The following is a 13,583-nucleotide window of genomic DNA, read 5'->3' as shown; positions in this document are numbered from 1 at the left end:
ATATCTCTGACACTAATCAATGTAATAGGAACTCCCTCTATGTGTTTCTGTTTGTTGGTAAAGTCCTTGAACTGTCCTCTGAGCAGGGCGAGGTGGATAATTTATTCTTTTGTAGCTGTTACAGACACACACTGCTTTCAAACCCCGCCTTAGACAATGCTCACTACTCTATATTTCACCCATCTGCCAGAATTTTTCCACCGTGCTCATCCATCATTTTTCTATCAGCTACTAAGGTCTGAGCATTCAGGGGAACTCCTGCTGAGGCCATGAGAATAAACCATCAATTATTCATGTCTTGTTTTAAGGCCATAAGGTGCCGGAGTCGACTCGTCCCTCGGCCGTGATGTATCGGTGAAATAAAACTGTCCTTCCAGCTGCCTCGGTCCAATTCATCTGCAACATTGACATCTGCACAGAGTCACACAGGAAGTGACAGCTATTCAGCCGCACCGTGTTCCTGCACGGCCTCAGGCCCCACCAGGCTAAAGACACAACAGCAGCCAGAAGAGGAGGCTGTGATGATTGGCTTGTCATTGGCTTGGCTGCGATGTAGCTCCACCCCACAGCTGGGCCGTGCATGCCCAAAGTCCCCTTTGGGAGAATCTGCAGCCTAACATGAATCACATCATTGCTCCCCTGCTCAGAGTGCACCGTCACCCGGGTGGCACCGAGGCAACTAGCAACACCATGTCAAACAGTGTGACGTCAGCGCTCTGCATCCATTTTGGCTCTGCTCGCTGCAAAATGGACTGAAGAGGAGTCAGACTGAGAGAGAGAGTCTGTCACAGCAGCTCTCATCAGTGTCATTGTCTCATTTTCACAATTTACCACAGCTCTCCACGAGTTAACTGCACTATGAGCTGCACTGCAACTGAGGTGGTAAGGTAATACGGTTAGAAGGAAATGTGACAAATAAACCAAATGAGCTCAGATAATTAAGTCAACTAGGAGACACATAATTAAACACACCCAAGTAATTTAATCTGTTGTGAAGCTAATGAAAAAGAACATTCTGCAGTCATGCTGGCAGCTCTGCTGGGCTGTAGTACGTTGACCTGAATGCTAACCACCTCACTCAGAACAGACTGACCCAATCTGATGTAGAGAGGTGGTGTAAACCTTTGATGATCTGATCTCCTAATAACCATGTAAACTCTTGATGTGCTGGTTTCTCTCTGGTTGGAATAAATCCATTCTCTCAGAGCATGTTTGCTCCACGTGGGGTAAACATCAGGTGAGCAGTTTCCAAGAGGGATTTGAACCGAGCTAGAATCCATGTAGACAGTAACGTTGGAGACGTGGAGACATCTTGGTTCATCTTCTTCTACTCCAACAACTCAGTCCTGCCCAAACGACTTCAGATCATTGCAGGAGCAGAATTAGTTCCCAATGGAACTGCAGAGCAAACCTGGAATTCAAGTTTGCTTCCCTCCATTAAGTAGCTAGATTCTTCTTGACATCCAAGAATATGCTGCAGGGATTATGTGAGGAGATTACAAAACTGCTGTAGACCACACACACCATGCAGGCGTCATTACATGCAGATACTCTGCTCTCTCAGTAACCAGCAAATCGAAGCCACTACAGCTTTTGCTCTTTCAGTGTGTCATTACTGACTTCAAGTCAACCTACTGATCATTAAAAGTAGAGATGCAGAAATCTGTGTAGAGAGATGTTAGGTTATGGTTTCTGGCAAGGACTTTCTAGCATTGAGGTGCTAATTATGAAGATGATGGTCTGAAGACGGATCCAGTACTACAGGAGAAGTTAGAGTACACCAAAGTACATGAAATGACAATGGGTGGTTTTCAGACCGTCAAACACTCCTCCTCTGGCAGCCACTTGTTAACTGAGAGTTATGTGCTCGACACTGATTGCTGCTTCATCGGCCTCCCTCCATCTGGAGTCGGGGGAAAAGGCCATCGATTATCTCTCACCCAGCCTCACAGTAAATCTTTAGCTGAGAAGAATGTTTTCAGCGGCAGCATCGCGAGCCAAAATCTGCCCAGAAAAACGACTCAACTCAAATGGACAGACAGCGTCTCCTCGAAGCGTCTCGTCTAAACGTTGGAACAGCTGTGTTAATTGCTGATCTCTACAACACCCTAGATGCATTACTTGGAAATGCATGGCTGTGCTCGACTGCACCGCAGCCTGTTCTTTCTTTTTTTTTTTAGCTGTTATGCTAATGTGTCCGACGCCACCGCCACCAGCTCCAGGGGGAGAGGCGAGTTGTAACTTGTGACGGGGCTAATCTCTGTGGACAGACCGGAGCGCGGCCCAATCAGCAAGGGTAGCAGGCAGAAAATGAGAACACCAAATAGAGCAGCTCCCCTAGCTCCTCCTGTTTCAGCTGGAGCTCCTGAGCATTAAGCTCCACCAAGAGTCCTTTAAATGTCAGCATCACCTGCAATAGAGGTGGAGGGTGGGGGGGATTTCAAGTTCGGTTTAGGCCGACTGGGGCTTTTCTGTGTGGAGTCTGCATGTTCTCCCTGTGTCTGCGTGGGTTCTCTCCAGGTTCTCCAGCTTCCTCCCACCGTCCAAAGACATGCTGGTTAGGTTCAATGGTGATTCTAAATTGGTGTGAGTGTGAATGGTTGTCTGTCTCTCTGTGTTAGCCCTGTGATAGACTGGAGACCTGTCCAGGGTGTACCCCACCTCTCGCCCAATGACACCTGGGATAGACGCCCCCTCCCCCCAAACGGTCAATATTTAAAGCCCCGTCCACATTTAAAGTTTCTTTTTGTCATCCATCTCCGACAGTTGGTCGCGAGCGGACGTTCCAGGCTCTGGTTGCCTAGGTAACCATCTTGTTTATTTCCCACTCCTGATACTTCAGAGTGAAACAAGTGGAACATAAAAATACTGCTAGTGTATTGCTCCCATTGCTCCCTCAGAGTTCAGCTTCATCCACTTCACGTCCCCAAAGGTTTTTTTTACTCCTATGATCACTACAACTCTCTGAATCTCATTAATATTCATGATATCTTGTCTCTACATCCTGCGTTGAACTTTCAGAAGATGAAAGTTACTAATCCACTGCACAGCTGGAGAAAACATCTGGTAAGTAGTACGTTGCTGAGCGGTGAATTATGCAGTGGCTGGGTTGGGTCTGTTCTCTCTCAATTTGGATTTCATCGTCGTGTTTCAACTGGTACAGATAAAAAAAAAAAAAACTCTGCACGCAATTGGATAGTCCTCCAACCAATCAGAGCCAATCAGATGTAATAAATTCATCTCCACGATGCTCACATGACTCTTACTTCTTTGTCCATCGCCACATAAAGCTCATCCAAAATATCTGATTGGCTGGGCCGATCTTTGCAGGAGCACAGTCGGTTCTCAACAGAGAGAACGGTCCCAACGGATCCAGACCAAAAGAAAAATAGTGGGTGAGGAAATCGGTCTGGCTTCCTGAGGCTTCAGAGGAAACGCCCGAGCCTGCATGCCCCCGCAGTGAACAGGTGTAACTTTAACATAAATGCACACACAAACGAGCTAACTCCCAGACAGATGGACCGCTGCTGTCTCAACATGCACCAGAAGTCTACTGAAGATCCGAGAAGAAACATGTGTTTAAAGCAAAAACACAAAGTTATGATTATCAGTTATCTTTTTGACTGTGTTGGTGTTCTCCTATGTAATGGGGGTTGTTGTGTCACATGTGAAAGTGTTTTTTCTTGCAGCCTAAATGAAACGTGTCAAGCTTTTAGTTGCACCCTAACAAACACACCCTCGGCGAATCGTGCAGGTTTGAACACAGTATAGCTGCAACCCCGTCCTGTGGGGCTGGATGCACAAATAGCTCGGGCTGAAGCTGCAGTGATGGCTGCTACATGGACAACACATCATGACACGCCAAGTTGTAGAGAAAAAAAAAATCACCTACAGAGACCACAAATTGGTTTTCCATCATCCTTCCATGTTTGCCCCTCCTCCATCATTCCTTGTGGGGCATGGACACAAACAAGCAAGGTCGAGTTCAGCACCACTCACATAAACCACCGCAAAGCAAAACCACAGCAGCAAAAAAAATCTGCTCATCACTCTTTCTCCGTCACAGTCTCTCCCTGCTGGGTTTCTACAAGGTCATTTAGACGCACGACGCAGGACAGGACACCCCAGCTACACCGGCTTCTCAGAGCTTAGCCTCGTACAAATTAAATGAAACACCTCAACAGAAAGGGAAAGTTTTTGGTTACCTGATTATGTGACAGATTTATAATAGAGATGAGAAAAGGCGGAACAGGAGGCGGAGAGAGAGAGAGAGAGACAAGGACATCGGTGCCTCCCAAGCAGCGCTAATTAGACATAAACCGGATCGATTATGTTAAGATGCTCATTTGTGCTGTTTAAACACGTTAAATCATGTAACCTCCAACCCTTCTGTGGCTGCTTGCTCATCTTCAGAGTATCCTCCTCTGCGCTAGGATGAATAATAACCGCTCTTAACGCACCGAGACCTCCCGGCAAGCGCAAAGACGCAGCGCGCATCTCGCCAAAAAAAGGAAAAAAACAAACCAAACATCAAAATGTCTTCAAATGATTTCGATTTATCTCTTGCCTTTCTTTGGGTACACGTTTAGGGGTCATCTCGTTGCAAAGCAGAGGCCTTTAAACTCCTCATTAGTCATGAATAAATGTCAAATTTGTAGCACAAGCACACGGAAATATTCCTGGATATTCTTGCTCCTGCGTTTGGCTGCAGCGATGCACGGATTAAGAAGAGAACATGTCCAATTAAAGGAGGTTAGAAAGATCTTCTTACCTTTATATTAGGAGCTCGGTGCGTTTAAGGGTGATCGGGATTTTTCTTTTCTTTTTTTTTTTTCCTTCCTTGTGCAGGGAGTCACCCCGAGGAGTACTTGAAACAGGAAAAGGTCCTGTGTGCTCCTGTGATGTGGGCTGACGTAGTAGCAGAGCGCCGCACTCTCCTCCCCATCACCTCCACCCCCTTTCACTTACTACACAGCATCCTTCTTGCATGGAGACACCGCCCCTCCTCCTCCTCTCCCATCCCTCTTCCAGCAGACACCATTCCCCTCGGAAACAAGAGGGGGGGTCGCGGATTTGCGCGCTACCAGAAGCACATTCATTTGTAAACGTTAATAAGCCCAATCATCATAAAGTCACAGTTTACAAAGGGACGCACGGGAGGTGCAGGTGGAAAGCTGCACCTTCACGCACGGTGCGTCTCGGTTTGAGCATAGTTCGTGCCAAACGCCCCATACACGGGTGGTGCAGTGAACTGTGCAAGACGAGCCTCCCCTTGCACGTGTTTGGGCTCGTGCCCGTAATTGGCTCTGTTAAAAGGAACAACTATTAATGTTGGAAGGATGTGAAACCATGACACACACTGGACATGAAGGAAAGTCCTGCATCACAATCATCCTTGAAGGATTACAATATCTGCTACATGGTGTGTCTTTTGGAAACAGCAGGAGGTCTGAGTTCTCCAAGCTGTGGTCAAGTGTCTTCACTTTATGATCATTAGGAAGCAAGATAAGATAGAAACACATCCTCACATTGTCATGAGGCTGAGTTGTTGCTCATCCAGCAGACGCAGAGCAACGTTATCATTTATTTGGAGTTGTTGCTGCCTTCAAATGGAAGTTGTGAGCTTGTGTTTACGACAGGGGACGTCGTAAGTCATATAGGCAACGCTTTGGTCGTCTAACAGTTGAGCAAGCTATAAAAGTTAATGTATTTCAAATTCAAATGTATAATGCAAGGACGGGGTCGTTGGGACTGTAAACATTTATCCCAGACAAATGATAAAAGTAAGAAGAAAACTCAGCAAACTTATCATAAATCTCCCCTTACAAGGTCGTGAAAACAAAGAACTTTGGTTTCACATTTTTTATATAAATGTACATAAAGTTGTGATAAAATATACTACTGTTAGATTTTGATCTGTGTTCAAACTTTTATAATCTACTATAAAACATAAATATTTCTCTCCTCCAAGGATTCTAATGTTTTCACCTCTGACTGTCTGGAACACCTCCACTCAGCGCCGCCGCCGATGCTCCAGCTGTCATCTGGTTGCCATCAGGTCAGATCAGATGAGGCCTTTCACTTGGCTTCAGGCTTTCAGCTGCCGTTGTCTGCGTGGATCATCTATTGATCTGCTGGCACTGAAGGGCTGCTATCTGCAGGCACCACTACCTCTGACTTCTGTCCTGCTCTGTCTGATAGTGAAGTGATAAAAGAACCTTTAAGTGACGTTTGTCTGCACCATTTTCCCCAAACAATCGTGGTGGCAGGACTGTAATGTATCATCAGTCATTGTCTCTGGAGTTTCTGGTTTGACTTGATTATTGTGCTGTACCTGGGTATTAGCTGGTCCTCACTGCCTTGAATGCAGATGATGCAGGATGAACTGGCTACCTGTCAAATACAGAACTGATTTTAAGTTTCTTGTATTTGTTCATGAAGTCTGCGCCCAACTTTATTGACAATACTGAATAGATAGAGAGGAATAAGACGTCCAAGATGTCTCCACGTCGCCAACGATGTTGTCCACATGGGATTCCAGCTTGGTTCATCTTTTCAAATCCCTCCTGGAAACTCCTCTCCTGATGTTTTTACCCAAACATGCTCAGAGAGAATGGATTTATTCCAACCAGAGAGAAACCAGCAACATCAAGAGTTTATATGGTTAGTGGGAGCTAATATTTATTAAAGGTGTACTCCAATCCTCTACATCTGATTGAAAACTTCTTCAGATCAGACCAGTCAGTTCTGATTGAGGTGGTTAGACAAGGTTTTTATTCTTTTAATCGGATTATGTGGATTATATCCAATAAAACCAGATTGTGTCCAATGAGACCAGCTCAATCCACAGATGAACACCAGTCCTGTTTTAAAGGCAAACGTCCTTTAAACCCTAATAATTCAAGACAGGTATCCCATGACTCTGCAATTACAGAACCAAAACAAATAATGTGCTTTTCACTAGAATAAGTCTGAAACAGGTTTAATTGAATTTCAAAATAATACTGGGATCCAACTGAATCTTAAATTTGGCTTAATAAATTCCAAAGTCCTAATTATTTTCAAACACATATTCAGAAATTAAGCCAGAGTGATTATTATAAAGACCTAATTAAAATTAAATCATTATATAGCCATTCATTAAAGTATCATTCTAAGCAAACACACAGAGCTCCTGTTAGCTACCTAGCTAGCTAACAGAAGCTAGTGAATTAGCTAGCCAGACGAGCTAGCTAGATTCCTTTCTCACTAACTTTATGTCTACTTGTGAAAATCCTGCAGGTGGTTTAAATGGTATGCATATATATCAGTCATCGATTCTCCCACTTCTTGGTAGTCTGGCAACATTTTCAGGAGCGATTTTATTCGAGTTTTTGTTTTTCTCGTGAAGCTCTCTTCACGCAGCTAGCTTGAATCACGGTGCGTTCAAAGTCCACCCGTATTCACCATTAGTTTCAAACATGCTAACACGGTGAACAGGGTAAACGTTACGTCGACATACTAAACACACAAGTATAAAGACATTAAGAAGCCGCGAGAACATTTTGGAAGATAGTTTGAGTGTCCCGATGCTTCTACTTTTTATTTGTTTAACATGCAGCATATAACGGTCACGCTACCGTTCATCTGGTCCCTGAACTTAACAACGTTCCCTCAGCTAGCAGCCATGCTAGCAGCTAGCTAATCTGAACTGCACACATTCTGATGATTTAAAAAATACTAATTTTGTGAAGTAGTTGTCAGATAAACTTAAAATTGAAACTGAACTGACTCATCCAAGACGTATTAGTTGATATTTTAACGTTTTATTTAGGGCCAGCATCAGTTCAAAACTGGGATTTTAGTATGTTAGCACGCTGATTAGCTAAACTAAAGCGGTTAACTTGGTTAGCATTTAGCACAATTCCACCTGTAGGTGCAGCCATGTTTCACTTAGACTTAAACTTTATTCATCCACAGGTCGCAGTAGTTTACTCTAAAGAATCACAAGTAAAATAAAGTTTAAGTAAAATAAAATAAAAGTAAAATCGAGTAAAATAAATGTACAGAATTAGAATATGAACAAATGTACAAGAAATAGAGACAGAAGAAAATATATTATATAGGCCTACATAGGAATGATAGTAAGGCGCAAAGAATAGTGTCCATTAACATGAATAACATGGAATTATCTTGTTGTCCAGCTGGACAGAGTAGGGGATGAATGATGTCCTGTAGCGTTCACTGTGGGAGTGGATCTGGATCAGTCTGCTGGAGAATGTCAGACAGATCCAGTCCCTCTAGTCTGGTGTAGTGGATGAGATGGATTGTCCATGATGGAGAGCAGTTTGTCCAGTTTCCTCCTGTCCCTCACTGAGACAAACGTCCCTTCTTGTCCACAGCATCACTTTTGTCCCTCCAGTCCAGTCTGCTGTTCATGTGGACTCCCAGGTACTTATAGTGGTCCACTACTTCCACCTCCAGGCCCAGGATGGCTGGTGTCCTCTTCCTCCTGAAGTCAATGACCAGCTCCTTGGTTTTGTCCCCATTCAGGAATAGGTGGTTTGTCTGGGACCACTCCACAAAGTCTCCGATCCGTGTCCTGTACTCCACCTCATGTCCATATCTAAGACACCCAACCACTGCAGAGTCATCAGAGAACTTCTGCAGGTGTCAGGACCCAGAGCTGGACTGGAGATCAGAGGTGTAAAGAGTTGACAGAAATGGAGACGGAACGGTCCCCTGTGGTGCCCCCACATTACTGACAACAGTATCAGACAGGGAGCCCCCCCCCCCCCCCCAGCCGCACAAACTGGGGCCTGTCAGACAAGTAATCAGTAATCCAGGAGACAGTGGAGGAGCTGATTCTCACTCATCAGAAAGGGCTGAGTGGTGTTAAAAGAACATGATGCGCAGAGAGACCTTCCCACCATCCAGATGAGAGTGAGCAAGCTGCAGAAAAACAACAACTCGAACCCCGGTCTTCCACGTGACAGGCTGAGATACTGTCCACTATACTAATAAGGACACCTTGACCTTTGACCTTTAATCTTTACATATTATTATTTTATTGCAAAGGGCCAGTGTTTCTCCAGTCCTGTATAGGTGATAACTTAAATGACAAATTAAATAAAAGGTAAACTGAGAGAGAAAACAACATGAAAAATGAAAATATTTATTATGAAAACCATCTGGACGGTCTCCTAATTACTGTCGGCGACACTGACTGATTGCAATGATAATTTTAATGCATTGTCTTCATATTTCATCACGTGATGGATGGCAGCATGAAACAAAGACAGATAAAATATGTACATCATTTGTTCATCTTTGTCTCTGCAGAGGAACCTGCTGCAGATCTGACGGAGCTGATTCACACAGCTGCAGAGCATCCATCGCCTGCAGCAGAGCTGACACCTCAAATTATCCTCCCAGCAAACAAACTGCAGCTCCACCGTGTGCATGCGTTTGTGTTTGTGTATCTGCAGCTGTCGACTCTAATTGTTTGTGTCATCCGTAACAAAATGGCTGCCGCACAATTTAGTTTCCGAATTTCCAGCACACTGTCAGGGACATTTTAATATTTGGGCCATCTCTTATCTGAGGTTGTAATGAATCAGACAGGCGTTATTTAACACGTCTCTCAGATAAGACTGGATGTGTCCACCTTTAAAACCCTCACCGTTTTATAACTATCATTTAAATTCAGGCTTTATTTTCCTTTAAAGGTTTAAATATTATTCTTGTTAAGAGGGAAAATGGTTGAGTTTGGCTTGAAGGCAAACATTTGTCGCCATCTGGTGGTCAGATCAGGTAACTGTTACAGTAAAGTGTCAGTAACTGCCCTAAAACAACCTCAGCTATTTAAAAGTAGATATTTTATGACTATAAATCAACATTTCTTTTATTTATTTCAAAATACAAAAGGTTAAAGAAAAGAAAAGATAATTTGAAGAAGGGTATATATTTTAGAATATTTTGAAAATAGCTGTAATGAAATTATATTACATAACAAGATAACAAAATAATAAAATTAAATGAAGAGAAATATTTTCTTACTAATGTACATTTAAAAAATATTTAAAAATATTTCTAATTAAAATATATTACATAACAAGATAAAAAATAATGGACACATTTTTTTAAAATTACATGAATAGAAATCCTTTCTTACTAATTTACGTTTTAAAATATTTAAAAATAATTCTTATTAAATTATATTATATAACAAGATAAAAAAATAATAAAAGTATAAAATAAAATTAAATGAAGAGAAATATTTTCTTACTAATGTAAATTTAAAAATATTTTAAAATAATTCTAATTAAAATATATTACATAACAAGATAAAAAAAAATAATGGACACATTTTTAAAAATTACATGAATAGAAATATTTTCTTACTAATGTACGTTTTAAAATATTTAAAGATAATTCTTATTAAATTATATTACATAACAAGATAAAGAATAATAAAACTATAAAATAAAATTAAATGAAGAGAAATATTTTCTTGCTAATGTACATTTAAAAATATTTAAAAATAATTCTAATTAAAATATATTACATAAGAAGATAAAAATAATGAAACTATAAAATAAATTAAATGAAGAGAAATATTTTCTTACTAATGTACATTTAAAAATATTTTAAAATAATTCTAATTAAAATAAATTACATAACAAGATAAAAAATAATGGACACATTTTTAAAAATTACATGAATAGAAATATTTTCTTATTAACGTACGTTTTAAAATATTTAAAAATAATTCTTATTAAAATATATTACATAACAAGATACAACTAAATGAATATGATTATTCTTTGTTACAAATATATATTTTAAAAATCAATTTTATTGGTTACAAGATAAAACAGTAATAGAGAAGAATAATTTAAAATATATAATAAAAAATGCAGGGCATATTGTTATTTCATAGTGAAAATAGACGGCTCCATGCAGTAAATCTGTTCTGCCTTTTAATTATTTTATTTCCTAGTGTTTTTCCAGTCAGCTGCTCCACTTTCAGCTCATTGGTGAGGTCCGGTCTGGCGTGTTTCTCACTGATTGATGCAAATGAATCGCCTCAGCTGCAGAGGAAGAGGAGGAAGAGGAAGAGGAAGAGGAGGAGGAGGAGGAGGAGGAGGAGAAACCATCGAAAGCGTTTTTTGAAGGCGTGCACGAAATGGAAATCTTTGTTTATCTCCTTTCAAATGCCAGAGGACGACGACGACGATGATGATGATGATGATGCTACATCCTTTTTAGTCTGTGTGAAAACGTGGGTGAGAGAGAGAGAGAGAGAGAGAGGGAGAGAGAGAGAGAGAGAGAGAGAGAGAGAAGGGGGAGGAGGCGCAGCAGCAGCGTTTTGTCCTCAATTTAAAGAGCCTGTCTTTCTGAGACATGACTCTCGCTGAGGTCTGGATGTTACCATGAGAGGAACCGGCATGGATCTGATCTGGAGGATCCTCGCAGCGCTCAGCTTCGACTGCTTCAAAGACTCATCGTCGTCAAGGTGAGCTCTCATCGATCAGCCTCCAAAAACTAAATGAGATATATATGAATATAAATATATATATGTGTGGTGTCATTAGAGATCATTATGTCAGCATGCACCAGCCTTATTATCTCCTCACACACACACACAGATTATCTGTAAATGTGACCAGTCTTCACTTCAGTTTTCATGACAACAGGTTTCCTCCTGAGTGTTTATGTGTGTGTGTGTGTGTGTGTGTGTGTGTGCACTCATTCATTCTCTCATGAAAATGTTGAACAGCTGATAAATTAATAGAATTTAAAGATTAAATCAAATAAATCAGGTCATGAGTCTCAGGACAAACCTGAGTCAGTGTTGATGCTGTTATTGAGCAACCGGTGACACTCCACCCTAAACCGTGCTCACTTCAGGTTCTACCAGTTATTTTTATTTTCTTTTTTCCTCTCATGAGCAAATCTGTTCACGTCTGCCACCAGAAAAACCTGCTGCTGCTGCTACTACTGCTACTGCTTTGTCTCCACTAATGGTTATTTTCACCTGCAGGTTATTCTCCTGTGGTTGATTTAAAAGAAGAAAATAAAATGGTTGCAGAAAACTGGGGCGGAATGAAACCGGAGAGGATTTAATTAAACAGCAACAGCACGAAATGAATGAATGTTTCATATTTTGGCTTAAAAGCTGCAGAAGTGGCTGATAATGTGGTTTATTTGTTGCAGGTTTCAGGTTTTAGATGAGATCAGTTGATTCATTTTGATAAACGTCAGAGAAAAAAGAGGATTTTCTTACAATAAAACAAATCTCCTGGTGTCTCTAGGTCTCACTTTAATATAAGCCTTCATAAATTGAACTATTTATTATTTAAAGCATTAATTAGTAAATTAAATATGAAGCTATAGAACTGCATTCAGCTTAGCTTAGCATAAAGACTGTAAGCGGGGGGAAACTGTTAGCCTTGATCCATAAACACTGAGCTGGAGCTCTAATTAACACCACAACACTTTCTACCATCCAAGGTCTCTGAGACTGAACCGTTGCTCTGGGAAACTGAATTCAATCACTAGTTTATCTGCATCTTTCAGATATTTTTAACACCTTGAAATCGTTTTTGTCCTACAAACTTTATAAAACCATAAACCTCAACATGTGTGAAGCTGGGATCTTGAATATTTAGTATTCTTGTCTCAGAAATGACCCAGTTTAAACCTGATTTAAATCATTTCTCTCTTTCTCTCTCAGGTCTCCCACCAAGCTGAGCTCCAGCCAGGCCGGCAGCCTGGAGAGCAGCTCCCTGACGGGCTCCCTGTCCCTGGGGCCCGACCTGCCCCACTGCCAGTGCTGCATCTCCTACGAGGCCCGTCTGAAGCGCCTCTCCTGCGGCCACCTCTACTGCGACTCCTGCTGCGACCAGATCGTCAACCTGGCCTTCGAGGACATCGAGGGTCTGTCCGACTACCCCTGCCCCATCTGCAAGTCCATCCGGCAGTTGGGGGGCCTGGGCCCGTCCTCCTCCGGGTACTTCTGCGTGGTGCAGCAGGTCACGGGGACGGAGCACGGGAGCCGGTCGGGGTAGAGACAGCTCCGGTGGCGATGTTGGACTTGATCAGCTGTGACTGCCGCCGTCGGACTAACGCTCGTCTACTTCGTTCAGTCTCTGTCGTCTTGTGTTCAGGTTAAAACGAGACGATGCATGACGGCGACGTCCGTCCATGCGTCTCCAGAGACAAACCCACAAACAGACCCTTTAGTCCGTTTTATCCCAAAGTGAAGTCATTCGTGTTTTTAACAGACAGCATGCAGGTGTCCTCCAGACTGAAGAGGACAGGTGGAGCTCCCTGCAGGACGTCAACATGTTTTTTGTATATTTAACGCCTCGTTTTGCACATGAAGCCGTTTTACTCCTGTTTGTACGCAGGCTGGTTTTTAAGATTTTAATTCATTTCCTGTACAGTGCCATGCTACTTTTACGTGTTCCAGATCATATGTAGATATTTATTTTGTTAAAAAAAATAAAGTTTGTCAGCTGTGTATGAGTGACACTTTTTTTTTTATTTATCAGGGTCCAAACATGCTAATACAAAAACATAATAATAATAATATGTAC

At 41.9% G+C, this 13,583-nt stretch overlaps 1 protein-coding gene across 1 annotated transcript; it reads left to right on the top strand.

The window, feature by feature from the left end:
* The first annotated feature begins 11,128 nt into the window (after window positions 1–11,128).
* Window positions 11,129–13,507, top strand: LOC311497401 (uncharacterized protein). Its single transcript, XM_084557694.1, has 2 exons — window positions 11,129–11,497; window positions 12,719–13,507. The coding sequence occupies exons 1-2, from the start codon at window positions 11,415–11,417 to the stop codon at window positions 13,050–13,052; spliced, it is 417 nt and encodes a 138-aa protein (XP_084413820.1). The 5' UTR covers window positions 11,129–11,414; the 3' UTR covers window positions 13,053–13,507.
* Window positions 13,508–13,583: the final 76 nt, after the last annotated feature.

Source organism: Chelon labrosus, assembly GCF_963514085.1.
Source record: "Chelon labrosus genome assembly, chromosome: 12".
Lineage (NCBI taxonomy): Eukaryota > Metazoa > Chordata > Actinopteri > Mugiliformes > Mugilidae > Chelon > Chelon labrosus.
This window is presented reverse-complemented; position numbering and strand designations above follow the sequence as displayed.